This window comes from Brachypodium distachyon, chromosome 5 (genome assembly GCF_000005505.3).
Source record: "Brachypodium distachyon strain Bd21 chromosome 5, Brachypodium_distachyon_v3.0, whole genome shotgun sequence".
Classification (NCBI taxonomy): domain Eukaryota; kingdom Viridiplantae; phylum Streptophyta; class Magnoliopsida; order Poales; family Poaceae; genus Brachypodium; species Brachypodium distachyon.
In genome coordinates, this window is record NC_016135.3 from 2,513,576 (window position 1) to 2,535,191 (window position 21,616).

A 21,616-nucleotide genomic window follows, 5' to 3' on the forward strand; every position below is an offset into this window, starting at 1 on the left:
CAATAGCGTGGAATTCAAGTTAGAAACATCTAACCTACTTCACCATCTTATCTCTGTGTCCCAACTATGTTCTTTGGATACATTTTCTTTGATTCCCGTTCATCTTTTCACGTACTATAATCTCTCCTTCCATCTTACTCTATGCCTCTTCCGCTTCTAACCGAGTACACCGATGTGGGGATGTCTCTACCTATTCTATGCTTCTCCACACAACAGTCTCCAGAACACATGGAGAGCTGTTGCGCGACAAACTCCACCGTTACCGGCAGCGGTGGTTACCGGTTTGGGATGGTACTACAACTGTTTCCATCGCTGACGTAAGTGGTCGGCTATGACATATTTCTTTCAAGAACGTCCTCACCGAAATAGGAGCAAGAAAAAGACGGTCAACTTCTAACCGTCCCCGTTCCAAATTGTAAAACACCACATGGTCGAAAACCGGAATGTAAAACTAAACAGTACCCATAGCAGTTCAAGAGAGTCTTGTATGAAAATCGTGAACTTGGACGAAAATTTTAAGATTTAAAAACGATTTTGTTTTTCTCTTTATGCTGAGTCACAAAGAGTCTGGTGTCCATGTGACAAATTTACCATCTGGTCCTCGGTCCATTGAATCGCAGGTACATTTACTAATCCACGGTCGTTCTGGCTGGCAACGGCCATTAATTTCTCTCCTTCCTCCTCCCATGGTCGTCGTCCCCAACCCCCATAAAAACCCAACCCAGTCCCTCCTCCCTTCCCAGGTCCTCCCCCACCCCGCGCATTCTCAACCAATTTCGCATTTAGCACAAGGCAGGCAGAGAGAGAAGCCGAGATGGGCGGCGGCGGATCCGGCAGCAAGGCGGGGCCTCGGGTGATGGAGAGCGTAGAGGATGTGGACCTCTCCGCCGTGCGGTACGAGCGGCCGCCGATGCAGGCGCCGCACCTCACGGGGTTCCCGCTCAGGGCCTTCGTCTGGTTCATGGAGTCCCCGCTCTTCGGCCCCCTCGTCACCTCCGTCCTCAAGAAACAGAACAACATGACGCAGGTAAGGCCGGGTCACTCTTCGTCAGCTATTCAATTTCCTTTGCCTACTTCCGTTGCGGCCATCGCCTCTCATAATTGTTAGCTTGTTGGGGACCCGGCAGATGCTGCAGCAGACGGTCATCCCCGACCGCCCCATGTACTTCCCCGAGTACCCGCCACAGGGTACGCCAATCATTAACCTCTATGTGTTTCCTTTGAAGCTGTCAATGGTTTTCTTCCTAACACAAGCAACTTGCAGATAATACTACTTCTACTAAATTACCATTTCTTTTTCATCCGGCCAAGTTTTACTTTACCGGGCCCAAAAAAGGCTCATAAAAGACTGTAATTTTCTTTCTTTGCTGGAGTGAAGCATGTCTGCTGCAGAATCACAACTGGCTAATATATGCCCAGTTCAGTTGTTCGGATGTCGCTACTGAGTACTGACATCTTGAGCTCGAAATTTTGGGCATCTTGCATTCTCGCTCATTGTGTTTTGTTAACTGGTGCTGCCAGAGCCGGAGCAAGGGGTTGTGATCATAGCTGAAGACAGGGATCCTGTGGACAGAGTTGAGGAAGCACTGCAGTGCCTCACTCCGTATGACCCGTCCGGGCGGTTCACATCGGCCGATGAGAGAAATCCCTTCCTCTACTGGAAGATTCGCGACTTCGCTTATGCATACCGGTCCGGGATCACAACACCGTCAGCTGTGAGTGGCTCAGTTAAATTGGCAGAGCATTTCTTGCTTCTATGGTTGGTTGCTCTCTTTGCATCCGTCGGCGTTCAACCTTGACCTGTTGTCTAGGTTGCGGAGCATGTCATTCTGGGCGTGGAAGAATGGAACAACAAAACGCCTCCTATGCCAATGCTGGTCTATTTTAACGCGGAGGACTTGAGGAAGCAAGCTGATGCTTCTACAAAGAGATTTGAGCAAGGTTTACACCCAACTTTGCTGCTTTATTTTCTCATCTTTGATTTGAACTGGCTTCAGAAGGAGCTCCAATAACCTCTATTCCACTTTCTTGAAATGTTTTGATTCTTGTGCTCAGGAAATCCGATTTCCATATTGGATGGGATCTTTGTCGCCATCAAGGATGACATTGACTGCTTCCCATACCCATCAAAGGGTTAGTTCACTCCTGAAATAGCCATTTTTGTTGCCCCGTCCGCGAAGCATATTTCATATTATGGTCTTCCCTTTGTGTGCAGGTGCTACCACATTTTTTGATCAAATCCGCAGTGTGGAGAAAGATGCAGTCTGTGTAGCTCGTCTACGGAGATGTGGAGTAATCTTTATCGGGAAAGCAAATATGCACGAGCTAGGCCTTGGGGTAACTGGAAACAATGCAAACTATGGGTACGGTTAATACTTGAACGGCTGCTCATTCTGACCGAAATGCTTAGTAAGATAGAGTGTAGGGACAAATGAGGTTTTTTAGGGGGTTATAGGATAAGTCATGTTTTCATACAGCACTTATGTTGACCCGGTGAAACTCGACTGTTGCCTGATTAAACATTTTTCTCCTTTTATTTGCATGCCACAAATATGAATATCCAACAGTATCTAGTCTAGGTGATTCGTTTGCCTTGCCTAAACTATGCTAATTGACAAGGGAAATTATAATATTTACCAGATATTTCCTAGAAGCAAACTTGGCTAGGCTTTTAATAAAGCTTGACAATGAATCAGAATCCTGCAATGCATCTAGACATTATGTTTTTTTTTGCGAATAATATAGACATTATGCTCCGGCAGTATAATTTTCAACGAAGTGAATATATATATATGTCATATACATTTTGGAATTTGCTTTCATCATATTGTATATTGTTCATCAGTCTATTTATTTTCTGATGTTTGTCACTTTGTCTTCATGTTTTCATGATTATTTTTTGCAGGACAGTAAGAAATCCACATTCAATTGATAGATATACTGGTGGTTCTTCATCCGGCCCAGCTGCAATTGTCTCATCAGGGTTATGCTCAGCAGCGATTGGAACAGATGGTGGAGGTGTGTATATATAAAGCCCTGGAATTCATTAACACTACATTTTTTAGATGCTAGTCTGCAGTTAATATTTTTTTTCTACAGGATCGGTAAGAATTCCATCTTCTCTATGTGGCATTGTTGGTTTGAAGACAACATACGGGCGGACAGATATGACTGGGTAACTAAGAAAAGCTCCAACTAACTGGATATTTATGCTAGCTAAATACCTGTAATTTTGTACTCATAAAAAGTACTCCATATGTTAATTGCTTAATCGTTGTTGTAGTCTCAGTCTGCTCCATGCGTTGGCTATGCCCCCATGTTCATCCGAGTTTTGCTTAGGCTGGCATCACACTCTGCATTCATGCTCCATTTTGATTTTTTTTAAGAGGTGGTTAAGTCAGTATGTGGAATAGATTGCATTTTGTTAAATTTTGTGATTTTTAGTAAGGTGATAAACAGGGGCGGAAGATGTGGATTAACTCTGCCTCACCAACTCCCATATATAAGATAGCATATAGTAAAGATAAAGATGAACATATGAGTAAATTTCACAAAGCTACCAAATTTTTGTACAAACTATCACAAAAACTCCAAATTTAACAATCTATTTCACATCGATACAAATTTAGTAAGCCTTTGTAGCACAAAACTCAAGTTTGAAAGGTGGACCTTACCTGGCCCACCTGTCAGCCTCTTGCTCTTGTACCTACCAGTAATGGAGGTTCTAGCATGGCTGAGGCTGATAATTGATGCAGGTTATGGTTTGTTGCATGTAACGGTTCAACCTTAAATCTGGAGTTTTGCTGTAACCATGTGAAATAGATGCCTAAATATGTTCAAATAGATACAATTACTCCATGTAACACATAAATGCCTAAGCTACCACAGTGCAAAGGCCAGTGTGCTGTAAACTGGATTTTAAGGGCTGGAGCCCTGATTCCGCCACATTTCCGTTGTTTCCCGAGGACTTCAGATATTGATTAAAAAGTAGATTGGAATTTTTTGTATGAAATTTCCAGTTAGTGATGACAGTAGAAAGTTTACTCAGCTCTCATTTTATTTTAGTATATAAATTTTGAATCCCTGTTTGGACCTGCTTTTGTGTGATGGCATTGTCCAGCAATCTAGTAAATGAGGCTGATGAGTTACTTTTATGGTTATCTTGCACTGTATCTGATTAAAAATTTATTTCATAAATTCAATTGTGAGTATGCATAATGATATATTTTATTTACAGGTCACTTTGTGATGCTGGGACTGTTGAAGTTGGTTCACCTCTTACAGCATCAGTGGAGGATGCTATGCTAGTGTAAGCAGTTTGACTTGCTAGATGAGATTGTGAGATTGCACAAGTCAGTTAGGTTTACGTTCTCTAAAAAAAATAAGCCTGTTTAGTATCTTGTTGATAAAACTGGGAGTTTCTTAACTCTCTTATTTGTGTTAATGACATAAAGATCTAGACATAACTATCTTTGGGTACAACTGAACTGAGCACTTTCACCCTTTCATATGGCATTTCAGGTATTCTGCACTTGCAGGCTGCAGACCCACCGATATCCTTACTTTGAGACCTGTAAGATATTTTGTGTTTTAATCTAATCAGTAGTTTTTTCGGTAATGAGTACTATATTAATGCATCAAGAAGACAACAAATTCAAGCAGACTATGCAGTTTTCCTAGTTGTTAAATACCAGAAACACCTTCATGTCACTTCTATGTCATTACATTATAATAAATTATTATTTTCTTTGATATGAAACAGTATAGATATTAGTCATTGCTGAAATGCAGCAAACAAGAATGTGATTTTCCCTTCTGAATTGAAATTTAAACCCCAGGGTGTGGTAATCATAATACAATGATTCCATATGTTGACCTTTCTCCACTATTCAGCAGGATGCATCATGGCTTATCATTTAAAGCAGACCCTAATGCATCCCATTAGGCTCACATCTTATACATATCTTCCCGTTTCCCTCTGTACAGTCGCCACTGTGTGTTCCAAACTTGGTGTCCTCTGACAACAGCAACATCCTACAATCAGTGAAAGTGGGAAAATACACAGAGGTACCCTTTTTTCACATCAAATATTATCTTGGAACATATGTGCCTTTTCTTTGATACAATTGTCTTTGCAGTGGTTTAATGATGTTTCGGATATTGAGATCTCAAATACATGTGATAGCGCACTTAACCTCCTGTGCAGCACCTTTGGATGTCAGGTATACCCATTGCTATCTCATCCTATCTTACATGATAGTATACTAGTCTAACCATCACATTTGTATCTAGCTATATCAGCTATCTGGGTCTTGTACCTTTTGATGTGCAATCTCTTCTTTGATGACGTGTTAATCCTATCTCTGAAGCATTGGCCTATTAATAGAGTTTTCCATGTTTACAGTCGATACTTTGCTCACCGATAAGTGTTCCTGTTAATGGTTATTTCTAAGACAATTATGATAATTAGAAAATACTCCCTCCGATACTAAATTATTGTCGAAATATTACATGTATCTAGACACTTCTTAAGAATAGATAAATCCATATTTGGACAAATTTGAGTCAAGAATTTAGGATCAGAGGGAGTACATGTTGACTATTCTTAACAACTCCTATAAATTGTAAGTCGTATCTGATTATTGGGCTACATCATTTGGAGCTTTCAGGCATCTAACAAGCACTAGGAGTTAAGTTCAATTTTTTCCAGCTACTAAATGATTACAGTGAAATGCCTTTTCTGATGACGTGTTATCAACTGCATGTGCCTATTCTATTCTTTCTCTACATCTCAACTGATTAATCTTGTTTAACATTTTTCAAGATAGAAGAGATAGTATTACCAGAGCTTGAGGAGATGCGTACTGCCCATCTTGTCTCTATTGGTTCAGAATCATTCTGTGACCTGAATCCTCATTACCAAGCAGGGTACCTATATCAATATCTCTCTCAGCATGAGTTGTTGAAAATTTTCCTCTCAAGAGGAAGTATCTTTTGAAATTTATTATCCCTGAGGCACTGCAAATATTTTGTTAGCTATTTTTTTTTACTCTTATGTACTATTGTTTTCATTCTACTATTATCTTCCAGGAGGCGAGCTGAACTGACGCTAGATACTCGAACAAGTTTGGCACTTTTTGGGTCATTCACTTCAACAGATTATGTTGCTTCTCAATGTCTGAGGTGAATACGAGTATAAATGTAGCTGATGCATTCATTTTTGTTCCATTCATGGCCATTAAGTAGATTTTTGTTCTCCAGCCTTGTTCAGTTCTTGGAAGTTGTTTTAGAACCAGTTCCACTGTGTAGGTAGTAAAGAAAAACTACAAACTATTAAGATTTTGAGATTAACTCAGCACAACACAGGAAAACAGTAAGTCTATACAGTAAATAAGGAAACATGTCTTCTGTTACATCCCACAGGTTTCCACGTACCTCATCCAGTGAATATTAGTTTGATTTAATTTGGTAATCAAACAAATAACATATCTAGTAATAACTCTAGGTGTTTCTGAATAGACACAATTTAATCCCAATTCCATGTACTCCTATCTGTCATGTTTAACCTAATGTTTATTAATTTAGCATTTACTTTACAAACAAATTGGAGATTAGAGGAAGTAAAGAAATATGACCTGCTTTACAGAGCACCAGCTGATGAGTTACTACACAACTATTATTAACTGTGTGGACATTCTTACTCAGTGAAATTAAGTCAATAACTTAGAAGTTGCGCAGCTTTCATTTTATCATTATCTGCTGAAAGTGCTGTCTACTCAAATTTCTTATTATTTAAGGCTACTGTCGTCTTGACTATTCATTTAGAAAAGCACATTTCAGCCTCCTAGTTGTTGACGTTTCATAAATGTGACTGTTGCAGTTGCACAAATTGTGGAAAATGAGTTTTTATAAAATATCACATCTCATCTTGTATGACAAATGCAATTAAGTCTGGGATCTGAACTGTAAAGATATGTTGCTTTCTCCCACGGCAGTTGTTCTGCCAGTTGTGTGCTTACAATATCTATGGCCTATACAGAAGAAGGATAATGTACTATCACATGGAAGCTTTCAAGAAGGTTGATGTCATAGCAACCCCGACAACTGGGTAAAAGATTTTGAAATTTATTGCATTCGATCCATAAATGTTTATATGTTCTTACTACTTTGTGCTAAGAGTGTATGTGCATGCTTCATCCTCCTTCATACTTGTTTTTCTGTAGTCCACAAGGCTAGTAGTTCTAGGCAATCTTTAATTTGCTAATAGTTTGAGGATCTATGTACATACACATGCATAGCAGTTTCTGAAAATAATGCATCGTGCTAGATAGTTTAGGTGAATTACTGTATTGACATAATGCTGCATCCCTAATTTTACTGGTTGACCACTCAAGAAGTTTGGTGTACTTGCGTGTGTTTTTTTTATCATATGCATTATCTGCTGCTATAACAACTAAGAAGATGTGCCTTTTTTCCAGCATTACTGCACCAAAAATACCACCAAGCGCTCTGAAGTTAGGAGAGTCTGATTATGTTGTATCAGGTAGATTGTTTTTACTATATTGTCTTATGCATCTTGATTAGCTCTTCCTGGATTAAAACTGCTGAAATCGTGATGTGAAACATTTGTTACTTCACATGTCACTGTCTTGTATCGAGAAAGAAGTTTGTAATAAGAAAACTTAAATAATGATTTTTCTGTAGCTGAAAATATAGGGAGATTCAAGGTCTTAAATCCCGTTTTTCGTGCATTCAAAGCAAAGGCCCAAAAAAACTCTATTAGTCACTATCACTAGCTATTTACTAAAGCCATATTTTTTAATCTTTCATATGACGAGGACCCAAAAGGCTACACCAGAGCTATCACTAGCTATTTAGATCCTTGTTGGAGTTAGTACAGGGGTCATTTCTTCTTATTTGAGTTTTAATAGTAAAACCCAGCTATGCAATGTAGAAGCACATATCATGGTTTACACGAGTTACCAATTCGCTAAGCAAACTATATTCTTTATTTATTTATTTATTCTGAAGGACAATTGTTGATAGATTGTTCTTCAGAGATCAATTACACCTTTTCTGTTTCTGATTCTGTCTCTTCATTGCAGCTAACTTGATGAGATTCATTTTAGCCGCAAATCTTCTTGGTTTGCCTGCCATTACTGTTCCTGTAAGTGGTGTTGCGGCTCATGGAGTATTTATTATCTTCTGGTTATCATCATGCATGAGCTGATAATTTTTGAATTATTGATCTTTAAATATTCAGAAACGACATTGGTATTATTTCCAACAGACAAATTCTTGTGAATGTTTAAAAAAGACCATAGGAAATAAATCGTGTTCTTTTATAATATAGCGCAAAAATGCTGGAAAAGTATTATTTGCTAATGTGTTGCTACTCCTGTCCTGTACTCAGGTCGGCCATGACAAGCAAGGCCTTCCTATCGGTTTGCAACTGATAGGCCGTCCATGGGGTGAGGCTAGCTTACTGAGGGTGGCTTCTGCAGTGGAGGTACTGTTCACATACATCCTAGAGGTTCTACATTTGCATTTTTCCAGCTGAAGATGTTCTTATATATTGTAAGAGTGGATGCAATTTTTAAGGCAGTATTTGGTATCAAGCCATGTGAACCTCTAAACGTTTGCAAAGCTACTATGTTTACTCCGTTGGGTATTCCACGAACCATGTAAATCAAACGAGTGACATTATTTTTCTCTGCTTGAAGGAGCTCTGCCTGAAGAGGAGGAATCGGCCTTCCACATTTTATGACATCCTCAAGGCCTGAAACAGTCTAGCAGTTATGCAATTCCGAAGGTTCTTGGAAAAAAAAGATAGGCAATTCTGCTGTGACAGTGATATGTGCTGCTAAATTTCCATTTGGGAGCTTTTGTACACATAATTCCCGTCTTTCTGGTGTTGTATCAATATGTAAGGTTTGTAGTGAGTCAGGACTCAGATAGACATGGGTCACATGGCAAGCCCTCCTCCAGGTTACAGGAAATCCTTTTTACTAGAGATATGTCAGAGAATAAATAAGTGAAATAGTAATATCGAAAAATAATTTTACGTTGTTATAGTTGTCCTTGTTTTGCTCTCCTGGATTGTGTTTATGATGTTGTGACTTTGGTGCAATGTCTCACGTCTATTGAAAGAATTGACAGAGAAGCAACTGAAAATATAAAAACTGTGGTCTGTGGATGTACATCATCGACCATTTGCTGGAGTGGAAAACTCAAATGGAAACGTTATCGACCCATGTTTCCGGCCACGTTCATCATCGCGCTTGTAATGGTTGTCTTTTAGGTGAAACACCTATGTCTACGGTGATGTCTCCACCATGCCCTCGTCATGATGGTGGCAATCAAACTGTACCCTTAAACAGGGTATGCGTGGTTGAAACTGAGATACTTGTACCTTCAAAAAAACTGAAAATCTGAGGTATTTCTCAAAAAAAAAATCTGAGGTGTTTGTACCATAAAAATGCAAGAACAGAAGCAGCAATTTTTATAAAAATGACTTGTACTAGTACATTATAATGTACTCTCAATTTTTATGGTACAACCACCTCAATTTTTTTTAGTGATGCAACTACCTCAATCCATGATGGGTTGTACCACCACGGCTTTACCACACACCTATCATAACTTGAGGTACTTCTAGCATTATTTTCTCTTCCAGATACATGTGACACAAAAATGTAAGAATATAGGCGATCTATCCTGCCAAGTGAGTAGTCTCTTGCTCTTTATTTTTTGGGGTAATGTGTTGATCCATTTTGTCTTTTCTTATACGAACTCTCTAGTTAGTCGATGAAATGAGGAAAATATTATTTTTTGTGAATTTTTTTGTATTTGTTTGCTTATGAGAATATATTTTTTTGTTAAGCGTTTGTTTAGGATAACGAGAATCCTTTGTTTTGTGATAAGACAGAAAAAGGGGAGATAAGTAAACAAAATAAAAACATGAAGCTATAAGCCTAACAAAGAGAAACAAGTTCGTTTGAGTGTTGCCCTACCAAACAAGATAAACACATGAAATGTACCCTAATTTTCACGTAGGTATGTTTGGATGGTGGTCAAATTGTACTCTATCAAATTTTTTTTGTCATAACCAAAGAACTGGTCTTTGTTTGGTTCCCTAAATTTTGACAAGATAATACTTATATACTCCCCAATTATTGGGCCTAACTTGCTTACTGGGCCAGGATAAACAAACCTGGCCCAGCAAGCGAGTTAGGCCCATCCCAGAACCCACACGCGGGTGACCGTCGTCGTCAAGTCCAAGATCAGAGGAGGAAGAAGAACCCTAGCTACCCCTCTCACTCTCCCACCTCGCATCCGGCATCCTCCTCCCATCGCCTCCTCCTCTCCGCTCGCTGTCTCCGGCGCATCTTCCCCCTCGCCCCAAGAATTCCTACCGGGAGCAGAAGCAGCCACCGCCGCCGCCGCCGCAGAGCAGGAGGAATCCTCCAAGGAGAGAGGGGATCAGTACTGCGGGAGGAGGAGGAGGAGCGAGACAGGGCAAAGTGAGGAGAGGATGGTTTCGTTGTCGACGTGGTTCCGCTACGCCGCCCACAAGTTCGAGTACTCCATCTCCCTCTCATGGAAGGTTCGTCGCGTCCCCTCCCTTCCTCCTACCTACCCTCCCCCCTCGCTCTCTTGATCCCGTATGGCATACTTTACCCATGGATTCGGAGCTGATTAAGTTCATTCTAGAACCAAATCCTAGGAAAGATGAAACCTCAATCAAATGAATTACATCACGTATGATTCTTTCTTTCCCTGCTTGCTATTAACCGAATCATGAGCGTCATGTTGTTGGACCAGATTGGGATTGGTTCTTCGCTTTGTTTTATATGTTGCTTCCCGTTTGTGTGTCGATGCAGAAGTACAATGTTGGGCAGATCAATAGCACTGAGCTAACTGATGCTATATGGAAAAGCTTCTTCCAAGGCAAGCTCACGTTTGCGCATTGGACCAAAGGTGGTGAAGCCATGGCCCCCATTGTGGCTGCGACCGGAGGAACCGTCCTCGTCAGAAAGCTCGCTGCTTTGACCCCAAAGTAATTGCTTGCTTCCTTTTTCCAATCAATAGCATGCTATTGCCTAGATGCAGTTAATGTTTTTGCTTAAGATTTATATTTCTGTCCAATGAATTGGTATAGCCTAGTTCCATAATTGAATCACAGGAAATGGCTCGAGTGAATATAGATCGAATACTGTTTCTCTGGTTGCTCCTGTAATCTTTCTCAAAACAAAACTTCTTTCTCCTCTTGACCCTTGCCAAATTCTCTAATCTAAACTGTACTTCAAGAAGTGTATACTGAAATTGTTTCACCTCGACAGTCTTGTGTCCGCACCCGTTCCTTCCATATAAGTATTTATATGTCGGTGCATTGAATCAACTACAACTACTAATGCAATAGTCAATTGACATTATTTTATATCATGTTCTGCTGAGTCTACTGCAAACAAAGAGAGGACCCTCTGGAGAAACCATTTTGTCTTCATTTAGGATTTTGGTGCCTTTTTATAATCACTTCTATGTAGACACATTAATCTCTTTTCTAGACAAGAATCAGAAATAATTTACTAGATTTAGTGAACATACTCTCTTACCTTAACTAACTATGTTGCAGTTTTACATGGCCCTTACCTTACTAATTGGGTTTTCTACCTAACGCACTCTTAGAAAAGGTCCAGCCAAGATAAAGAAAACACTGATGTGAATTGAAAATCTGAGCACAACTCTAAAACGTAATTCACATATTTAGGCTGAGAATTATCTGTGAATGTTACTATTTTCTGAACTTCTATGTTGCTATTTGCAGACACGTTAACCTCTTTTTTAGACCAGAACGAGAAACAGTTTACTAGAGTTTGTGAACATACTCTTATCTTAACTAACTATGTTGCAGTTTTACATGGCCCTTAGCTGCAGTACTAATTGGGTTTTCTACCTAGAGAACTCTTCAAAAAGGGTCCAGCCAAGATAAAGAAAAAACTGATGTGAATTAAAATGAAAGCACAACTCTAAAACGTAATTCTGATATTTGGACTGAAAATGATCTGCAAAAATTACTATTTTTTTACATGTTGAGGTACTAAATCCATTAGTAAACCAGGGCTCACAAATAGTTGAGCAGCAACACATGTGGTGAATTTATTCAGCACTTGGAGTTTGAATCAGGCTGATGGATGATGCTGTACACTGCTTGTTCATTGGAGATAAAAAGGATTAGGGCCAGGATTAAATTTAGACTTGGCCTTGTACTATGTATGCACAACATTTGGCTCCATTTCTGCATGTAGTCCTAAGTTTTCGTAATCTGTAAACTATCTGAATAACCAATTGAATACTAGAACTCCAGTACCTGGATCCTGTGGAGAACTGATAAGTGATAACTAGTTCTGCTTCCTAGTAATCCTGGTCACATATGATTAACTGGTACATACATAACATTGTCATGCTAGTAATAGTAACAACAATCCAAATCGAGGCTGTAACTCTGATTTTTTTAAGTGACTATTGACAAGATATCAAAATTGTGTGGAACTACAATTAAAGCTGTTACCTGTCATATTGTCAGCTGTTATTTTGAGATATCATGTGCTACCTTCACTTGTTGTGTATCATGATACCCTGTTCTTTGATACTCCATTCTTTCATCTTCTAAATTATGATTATCAACGTCATTGTTATTTGTTTAGATGCAGTGCGAGCAGACCAGTTTACCATCTCTTTTTTGTTTATTGATCTTGTTTTCGAAATGTGTTGATTGTACTAAGTCCAATTATCTTCCAAATTTATATTACAACGTGACATTTGTTGAGCTGACTGACACCTGATAACTCCTTTTACATCAACTCATGGATCTCATAGAGTAAGCATTGCTGTGCATGTGTATTAAGTTTGACACCATCTATTGGTTGAAATCCTACCCTAATAGAAATAATGCATAAGAACATCTATTCAATCAGTTTCTAGCCTTTAATGATATCTTCATGTATTGGCATCTTTTATGCATCAAATTGTCTCAACAGACAAGTCTTTGTTGGGGACATCGTCTTGTTGAAGGATCCAGAGAAATCTGATGATTTAATTGTTCGACGACTGGCTGCCTTGGAAGGCTATGAGATTGTCTCTACTGACGAGAAGGACGAGCCCTTTGTACTTGACAAGGATCAATGCTGGGTCCTGGCTGAGAACCAAGTACTAAAGGCAAAGGTATGAGTGTCTCCGGTGAATTGAGTATATTCGATTTGACCAAAAGCCTGTTCACAAGTTTGTGATTGTTTTGGTGGCAGGAAGCTAGGGATAGCCGCTTATTTGGGCCTGTTCCTATGACTGATATAGTTGGCAGAGTTATATATTCTTTGAGAACAGCCGTTGATCATGGCCCAGTGGACAACAGGTAGGAGCTTCCTCACTTCCTTTGTTGATTTCATCGCATTATCAGATCCTGTATCAGTGTATCCATACTTTAGACATGAGCTGAAATGTTTCTTCCTACTGTTTCTGCAACAGCAATATAGCCATGAGCCAGGATTCACCGGTTTTGGCGGTAGAGCTCGACGTGGAAGAGCTGGCGAAGAACAATAAGATGTAGATAATGATGGCCTGTGGTGTATCATTTCCTCATGCGGGTTCTGTTATTTGAAATTAGTTGCTTCGAGCAGAACCTCCATCTGAAGACTTCTTAGTTGTTCACTTATCATCTGGAGAAGTCAATAATATTTCACCACAACAAATAAGCATATATGTTTGACGAATTTTGATCTTCCCCATGTTTCAGTTGTTCTTTTTGCATTTGTGCTTTCTTTTGTTGTTCAGAAGTCAGAACCTCCCCCTTGAAGACTTCTTCGTTGTTCACTTATCATGGTGTCAGTAAGCCAACAATATTTTATCCTAACCTCCAGCTAAAGTGAAAAGATGGGAGTAAAAATCAAACGAGGAGATGATTGGCCCATTATTCTACAAGCATCGAAGTTCTGTGTTTCTACTGTTCTTAGGGTACGATTCAACAGTCTGATCCAGGAATGAGAATAAACTTGGATACAAAATAGGCAGAAGTCCAGATTCACCCTTTCTACTTGGTCACGTCAAATCTGGACGTGCGAGACTATTTACCTACTATGAAAACAAAAAAGTTGCTGTAAAAAAAAAACTAATGGAAACAAAAAATGTTCCCTCCCAAGTTCATTTCAAAGCACAAACGTGGTAATCCATTAAGCAGCAAGTTATAGAAACTATGAAAATAGGAAGAACATAAACATCGAACGAATTTTGTACTGACATAACATGGTTCTTTTGTAAAAGAAATCAAGAGAAAGATAAATTGATCTTGGCACATCATATAATCGAATAAATATTCAAGATAAAGCTACAGATAAAGATATACAATATTCTGTAACTCAAAAGCTCTATCAATATATTGTCCTCGTTCTTTTCAGAACGCTATGATCATCCTTATTACCGTGAAGTTCAGCACATACCGAGACAACAAACATAACCAACCCCGTAAACAATACTTCAGAGCAACAGAAGGCAAGTCCTATCCGTAGAAGCTGTTTATCTCTGCTTCAAATTCAAACTTCTGGTGCAAAATCGGACCGTGCCAGAATTGGCTTGACAAAAGAAACAAAGACATCAGTGTGCTCAACGGTCTCAGTTCTTCTGAGCTTCCTCAAGGTGTTTCTTGTCTGCGACATCACTAGGCAGATCAAGCCCAGCCGGTGTCTTTCCAGGGAAGTTGCAGGTGGGGGAATGCGATCCAAGCATACTGCAGCAACGAGAATGTGACTGGTGTTACCAAAATAAAAAATGCAAAACAACACTTGCGACATAATCTTAAAAGGAAACCTGACCTTCTGTCGACCAATACCATCGACCGGAGCTCACAGTTGGCAAAGCTGTATAAAAGAGTCAAAGTCAGCATACTCTTCTGGAGATGCAATCAACCATGGTTGGAACATTGTAGGGCCGCAGAGCAGAATCGTCATAATGGGTGTGCAAGACAAAAAAGAAGAATGGAAAGAGTAACCCTATCTGACCATGTTATCACGAGACAGAGAATGGATTTTTTTTTCCTCTTTTACCTTTACAGAAAGTAAAACTAGTCCAATTTGCTCATACTTCATTATGGATTCAAATTCCAATGGTAATATATTGCAAATATTGTGCTCACACAGCAACATAAGTTTACAGAACATCGGTGGGTTGATTGGTTGGCAATTACCAAGGGGAAAAAATGCTTACTGTTTGCCCAGTTCCTCTGTTATGGTTGGATGACACTCCTTGCCGTACATGTTTAAGGTGTGATATAAGAAACCACTATGGCTGACAATAGCTATCTCCTTTTCTTCTCTTGTCCATAACCTGCAAGTACATTCGAGGAATAGTTTATAAAATCCTGCAACCAAAATAAATACTGGTCTACTCAATGGGTCAAGTAATCTGAGGTTTGTCTGTTTCAGTACATGCCACATATAAATTGCTCAGATGTTCAAGTATCTAGGACATATCTAGTATCAATTCACTATCAGTGATAACTAACTGGTATATGAAAAACGAGCATCCAGCTCAAGCGTCTAGTGTAGGGAAATCACCACCAGTTCTTTTTTTTTCCTAAAACATGAAAGAAGTGTTGAGGCAGAGTACGTATGTCAGCTTCAGGACCATATATGAAATGGAAGGGAAGAGAGAAATAATAGAATTCACAAGGAAGATGGACTTGTCTCAGTCTGTAGTCTGCAGCGTGGTGAACTAGTTACTTGTTTAGCTGAAGAAGTTGTTTTGGGTGATAAGAGAGCAGAACCAAAAACGATATATGGCATTACTATTATAAGGTACTTGTTTTTCATGGTAACCAGACCATTAGGCATGAACCAGTTAAATTCACATGCATTTAATTGACTCAAAAAAATGTATTACCTGAGTTATTTAAATGCTTGTGCCCTCAAATGTTCTAGTGCTACATACCAGTTTCTCAAAATACATACCGATCCGATCAACTGTAATGAAACGAGTGATACATATATCTGTCACATAGAATGAGTGGCTACCCGCAAAAAGAGAAAAAGAAAAGAATGGGTGGCAATTACGCTGATTTCCTAGCAACCTAGGAAGTAGTCTCGGCGGAGTGGAATAGGAGTAGAGATATGTTCAATACATAAATGAAAAGGAGCATCGATCTTAGATTTTGTTTTTACCAGTCAAAGAACTTCATGCCCCTAGCTGCAACAGACTCGTTTGCTTCTCTTACATCAGGTTCCCAAAGAACATCTTCATCATTTTCTATCTGTAAAGAACGCAAGCAAACATATATTAGTGAACAACATTGCAATGATCTCATGTAACTGACTCTTGAATAAGCAACAGTAAGTACTTGCCAAGGAAAAATCAATGGCAGGAAAGAGACTACGATATTCTGTTACGCTGCTCCTCTTGTCACAGGGATGAACACCCTGCATTTTAAAAATCCAATAAAATTTGAAATATTAAGAATGTTTGTTGACAGTATTCATCAAGTCAATAATCATAAGAGAAAAACAGAGATAAACAGAAGCATCCAATTTCTCAAGTGAGGATATTCGTTTTAGAAGTTAAAGTAAAGTAAGCTGAATAAGTTATTCTAGGCTCTAGCAACTACAATATAGCTTATTCTAGTTAACACAAACCAAGGGAAATGAGGCACTAAAAAGATGATAAAATTATTAGCAAGATATGTGAAAAAACATTGTTGTAGCGAAATGATTGCTCATGTTTTACTTGTGTTCTTCAGGAGAGGGAAATACCAAGTGCTCCCTGCAGGTCTCAACTGCAAGAAATGGTGGGCAGTTCAAACTTGAAATTGCCTCACGCCCACTGTGTCCGGCACCTTCTACCATCAATGGTGATACACTTACCCCATCAGCATAGTTCCCACCACCAAAGACCCCAACTGCAGTTTGCATAGTCCTGTGAGATAGTTCAGGTGAAATACTGTAAGCCTCATTAATAATTACATACTACTGCGATGCACCATCATATTATATCATACAGTCATGCCTCAGCGCAGGAGTTATGATAATAATGTTACTAATAAGCAGATTGAGTAGGAATTGACATGAGGGGTGTGATAAAGGGGTGCAAAATAAGGTTGAGCTGAGATTGATTTGTACTAGGTTCTATGCACATGGGTCATGCAAGAAATGCAGCAAGAATTGCAGACAGAGAGAATATTTGCTTGTGGTCATCATAAGCAAACAATATCTCAAACACTAATTGCTTGACCATTGCATGAGAGTCAAGCTTATAGGCAAGGATGTACATCAAAATAGCCTAGCTTTACTTCAAGTCTACACCATGGAACCAACTCTAGTTTTCCTTGTCCTTCTGAGTTCTGACTGAAGCCATGTTTAGGTAGGCACTACTAGCTATATCTGTGGTAAAACTGATAACACTAACCAAGCAAGCAACAAATGACATACATAGCGGAGATTCTTACAGTACAAGGACAGAATTTACACCCCCTTCTATATAATGTGCTCAGTTCAAGGTTAGGAAGATCAAAATAGTCCCTTGTTCTCTATTTAGGCACTTGAACAATTTATCTTAATCGCTTAGAGATTAGCATATTATGTTACGGAAAGAACAGCAATGACATACCAACACTGCAGAACACCATTTCTCATACATTAAAAAGCTTAAAAGAAGATCCAGAACACTGAAAATATGAACAAAACCAGAATGTAAAGGGAAAACTATACCTCATTAGAGGGGAAGTAATAACCAACTCGATCTTTTTAGCAAGTCCACATTTTGTCACATGTTCTCGTAGGGAATCAACCTACAAATGCATGTAAAATCAACATCCATGGAAGATGGAACTCTAAGATGCCACAGGAAAACAATTGAGTGATATTTCGATCAACATTATCTATCAGGGCCAGATAGGAACTCAAGCAATTACACAGTTGCAGGCAAAGACTTTAAACCGAACACGAAAAATCGCTCACAACCATAAAGGAACCATGAGATATCATTACTACAAGTCATCACTACAGGCATCTAAATATTTTTTGAAGACATTTTCATTCAGGTTAGATACAATGTTGCTTGCTGTTTAAAGCGTTCTTTGCGAGCATTTGTGCTTGTGTTTATAATGCTCACGTCAACAAAACAGCTGCATTGTTGTCTTAAATTCTTGACAAAAAGCAAACTTTAGTCGGTCACAATGTGCCCCTCTGTTTGTGGAAATGATAACACTAATAAGAGCGGTGATTGAAAGGCACAATAATGAAGTCCAAGTAAAAGAAGCAAAGACATCTTACTTGGCTCCAGCCCAAAGGGGTAAGGTGAGCATCAAGCAGTGCAGGTGACATGTAAGCAGCATGATCCTTCTCACCTTCCACATTATGAATACCCTGGGCATGCCTGACCTGCACACATTGTTTGCAATGAATCAGACTAAACATTCTTTGCATCATTCGAAAACAAGTTTTTCACCAATAACTAACCAGGTGTATGGTTTTGGAACGGTGGAGAGGGTAGATAGCAGTGCCAGCAGTGGCAGCCATTTCTGTCAAAGATAAATAATTTTTCCATTGGAGAGTTAGATAAATGATAATAGTCTAGAGATAATTGCCAAATGCACACCTATTTAATATTTTGGCAATCCACTTGCCCTTGTTTATTCTGAGCACACCTATATTTTTAATTTGGCAACTTGCCGCCAGTACTAACAAAATACAGGGGTATCTACTGCCTGTAATTTCAGAAGCTCCAGGACAAATCACCTGTTTTTTTATTAAATAATAATTTACTAGTATGACACATTTTCAGGAAAAAGAAGTAAATGTTCATGTGAACATGTATCTTACGCTATTTCCCCAATGTCTCACGCAATTGCATTTTTTTTCTGCTAGTAACACGGGCGATTTGTTCTTGATTGGAAAGCATAGGTGTCAAATCGAAAAAAATAAAATAAAAAGTTTAATCGTTCTGTCTTGCACGGGCTGGCTTAGCGTAGAGATGCGCATCTACCTAAGTTGATTCCATCGTAGGAAAGAATAAACAAAGGAAAAAGACGACGCGACGCGATCCATCCAGCGAGAAGGTGCGAATAAGCGGGATTATAAGATTCCGCAGTAAAAGCGATGGAGCAGTATCCATCTGGGTGGCGGGGAGATCTAGCGCCTCCGCGGAAAGGCGCTAAACAAAACAAAGCAACAAAGGGAAGCGCCGCCTGCGGACGCCGACGCCATGCATGAAGACGAAGAGGGGAGAAGAAGACAAGGGCGGAAGGGGCGGAGAAGAGAGCCCCGGCCCCCCATCCGTTTGGTGTATAATCAATTCGTTTAATTAATCAACGGGAGGAAGGAGAAGACGTAGCAGTAGTAGTACCTGCGGAGGAGGAGGAGCAGCGAAGGTTGGCGCGGCGGCGCCTAACGGAGGAGGAAGACGACGATGGAGCGGCGGCGGAGGAAGGGGAGAGGAGGCGGATGGCCGGGGCTGCGGGGGTACAACAAGTAGGAGGAGGAGGAGGAGGAGCAATGTGCAGCAGCATCTCGCCCCGTCTCGGGGCTCGCTTTATTTATTCAGTAGCTCCAGATGGAAAGAGAAAAATTGGATCTTTGCGTCGTCTCACGCTGAGGCTGGGGTCTGTTTGCTGTCTTCTGTCCCAACAAAAAGGTTGCGGGTTCCGACTTGCTCTCTCCTCCTCCTTGATCGCTTTCTGTCTTCCTTTTTCCTCTGCCGACCCCTCTCGCCGTCCTTCGTTCGCCGCGGACCTAGATCTTCTCTCCACCACTCCACCACATTTTGAGATAGTCGTTACAAAAACCATCGGTTTTGCTAATTTTTGCGAAGTTGTTGCACATGGCACTGATTCTGTCGTTTGAAACGTATAAATGCGTTTCTGACTGACCGAGCCCACCTGTCAGGTTGATCGGGCCCACTTGTCAGGTTGACCGGGCCGTTTAGACTGAGCCGGACTCATCTTCTCGCGCATCTCCGGCAGTGTGGGTTTCCTTTGCATGCTCAGTAGGGCCGGCGGCTTCACCAGCCAACAGGACAGGCGACCATGCACCACACCTTTAGAAGAAGCAACCGGCGACGGTGCATGTGCGGCTGCTTCCCGGCCACTACTTGCAGCTTGATGTGCTGCTGCTTGCCTGCTTGCTTGTTGTGCTGCTGCTTTGGCACCTGCTGCTCGCTGCTGCTGCTGCTTGCCGGCCGCTGGCCATCGCTGCTCGCTGAGCACACGCATCTCCCCCGCCTCCCCTCGATCCAATGCGCCAGCTTGCCGAGCTCCGCCGTGCGTGCCCGCTGCTCGCTGGCGATGGCCAATTCCGGCGGGCAGCAGCAAATCGAGGCGGCGGCGGCCCCTTCTCGTGCCAGCGGCGGAGTGCTCCCCGCCCCGAATTCAGGAGGGGGAGGGAGCTCGAGGGTGCGGCGGCTCCACGCAGCTGGTCGCCGGAGACAAAGAAAAGAACGGGAGGGAAGAGAGAGCTTCATGGCGACGAGCTCCCGAGTCTCCTTGTTGCTCATGAGCTTGGCGACGAGCAAGATGAAGAAGAGCAGGAGGAGATAAACAGCGAGAGGAGAGGAGACGGCGCTGACGGACGGCCCTAACGCCAGCAATCGCCTGGTCAATCTGACATGTGGGCCCGGTCAGTCAGAAACGCGTTTATACGTCCCAAACGACAGAATTAGTGTTATGTGCGACAACTTCACTGAATTACGGTGGTTCTGCGCGAAAATTAGCAAAACTGGTGATTTTCGCAACAACTGTCTCAAATGTGGTGGTTCTGCGCAATTTACTCTCTCCATTCTGGTATTTCCACGTGTTGAATTTTGAGTGGTCTTGGATTAATTGAATACCGTGTGTCGATTCGCTATAAGAACTAGTACCACGGCGTTTTGCCCTCACCGCGTTGGTTTCTTTTTGGCAACTTCACCACACAAAAAAAATCCCAACCCCATCTTCTCCCTCACCGCCGCCGAGCAAAGCCCTTGCGGGGACGGCGGCGGCGAGGTGGTCTCTCCTATGTAGGAGTTTATTTCACCATTACCATGATGGTTGTCGACGATCTGTTGCGGCACTATTTGTGCGGGCGCGCCATCAAGGAGGCGGCCTCTGGCCAGATCCAATAGTTTTCTCCTCAGATCCGATGAGCGGGTGCCCGTTTCTTCCCTTGATATGGGCGATAGCCATCGGGGCCCGTACGTCTGTGTCGCCTCCGACCTCCCCTACTAGATGTGGCGGCCCATGCATCCGCGTCGCTAGTGATCTTGACCGCTCAACCAAGCCTATATGTCGACCTTTGTCCCAACCCTCCGTCGACTTCCGCTCCTGTCATCTTCGGCAGCGGTGTCTGCCGTCTCTCGGCCAGATCCAGGCCGTAGCTACGGCGGGCCGTCCGTCCCCGCCGCCAGTGACCCCGACTGCTCAACCAAGCCATATGTTGCCCTCCGCCCCTGCCATCTTCGGCGGCATCTACCATCTCTCGGCCAGATCCATGTCGTAGCTATGGGGGGCCGTCCATCCACGCCGCCAGCGATCCCGACTGCTCAACCAAGCCATATGTTGCCCTCCGCTCCTGCCATCTTCGGCGGCGCCTGCCGTCTCTCAACC

At 41.3% G+C, this 21,616-nt stretch overlaps 3 protein-coding genes across 3 annotated transcripts; 2 read left to right on the forward strand and 1 right to left on the reverse strand.

The window, feature by feature from the left end:
• The first annotated feature begins 650 nt into the window (after positions 1 to 650).
• On the forward strand, positions 651 to 9,093 carry LOC100846882 (fatty acid amide hydrolase). The gene is made up of 19 exons (XM_003580851.4): positions 651 to 1,027; positions 1,128 to 1,188; positions 1,522 to 1,715; positions 1,812 to 1,941; positions 2,056 to 2,133; positions 2,216 to 2,363; positions 2,906 to 3,018; positions 3,100 to 3,175; positions 4,238 to 4,309; positions 4,522 to 4,573; positions 4,987 to 5,067; positions 5,139 to 5,222; positions 5,825 to 5,928; positions 6,091 to 6,183; positions 7,040 to 7,108; positions 7,479 to 7,543; positions 8,106 to 8,167; positions 8,414 to 8,509; positions 8,724 to 9,093. The coding sequence occupies exons 1-19, from the start codon at positions 815 to 817 to the stop codon at positions 8,781 to 8,783; spliced, it is 1,851 nt and encodes a 616-aa protein (XP_003580899.2). The 5' UTR covers positions 651 to 814; the 3' UTR covers positions 8,784 to 9,093.
• A 1,190-nt stretch (positions 9,094 to 10,283) lies between these two features.
• Positions 10,284 to 13,869, forward strand: LOC100823230. Its single transcript, XM_003580859.4, has 5 exons — positions 10,284 to 10,606; positions 10,884 to 11,059; positions 13,041 to 13,224; positions 13,305 to 13,411; positions 13,525 to 13,869. Exons 1-5 carry the CDS (start codon positions 10,535 to 10,537, stop codon positions 13,604 to 13,606), a joined length of 621 nt encoding a protein of 206 aa, XP_003580907.1. The 5' UTR covers positions 10,284 to 10,534; the 3' UTR covers positions 13,607 to 13,869.
• Positions 13,870 to 14,322: 453 nt separating this feature from the next.
• LOC100824766 (phosphoglycerate mutase-like protein 1) lies at positions 14,323 to 19,651 on the reverse strand. The gene is made up of 10 exons (XM_003580864.4): positions 19,384 to 19,651; positions 18,498 to 18,559; positions 18,312 to 18,419; positions 17,748 to 17,827; positions 16,794 to 16,956; positions 16,389 to 16,463; positions 16,209 to 16,297; positions 15,256 to 15,375; positions 14,865 to 14,909; positions 14,323 to 14,779 (listed from the first exon to the last, which is right to left on the reverse strand). Exons 1-10 carry the CDS (start codon positions 19,544 to 19,546, stop codon positions 14,665 to 14,667), a joined length of 1,020 nt encoding a protein of 339 aa, XP_003580912.1. The 5' UTR covers positions 19,547 to 19,651; the 3' UTR covers positions 14,323 to 14,664.
• Between the last annotated feature and the right edge of the window lie 1,965 nt (positions 19,652 to 21,616).

Excerpts from the sequence above, each read along its gene's own strand:
- LOC100846882 (XM_003580851.4), top strand. The coding sequence starts at position 815 with ATGGGCGGCGGCGGATCCGGCAGCAAGGCGGGGCCTCGGGTGATGGAG. Across the intron at positions 1,716-1,811 it reads GGATCACAACACCGTCAGCT|GTTGCGGAGCATGTCATTCT; the intron begins GTGAGTGGCTCA and ends CCTGTTGTCTAG. Across the intron at positions 7,544-8,105 it reads GTCTGATTATGTTGTATCAG|CTAACTTGATGAGATTCATT; the intron begins GTAGATTGTTTT and ends TCTTCATTGCAG.
- LOC100823230 (XM_003580859.4), top strand. The coding sequence starts at position 10,535 with ATGGTTTCGTTGTCGACGTGGTTCCGCTACGCCGCCCACAAGTTCGAG. Across the intron at positions 10,607-10,883 it reads CCATCTCCCTCTCATGGAAG|AAGTACAATGTTGGGCAGAT; the intron begins GTTCGTCGCGTC and ends GTGTCGATGCAG. Across the intron at positions 11,060-13,040 it reads CTCGCTGCTTTGACCCCAAA|ACAAGTCTTTGTTGGGGACA; the intron begins GTAATTGCTTGC and ends TTGTCTCAACAG.
- LOC100824766 (XM_003580864.4), bottom strand. The coding sequence starts at position 19,546 with ATGCTGCTGCACATTGCTCCTCCTCCTCCTCCTCCTACTTGTTGTACC. Across the intron at positions 17,828-18,311 it reads CCCCTTTGGGCTGGAGCCAA|GTTGATTCCCTACGAGAACA; the intron begins GTAAGATGTCTT and ends ATGCATTTGTAG. Across the intron at positions 15,376-16,208 it reads GGCATGAAGTTCTTTGACTG|GTTATGGACAAGAGAAGAAA; the intron begins GTAAAAACAAAA and ends ATGTACTTGCAG.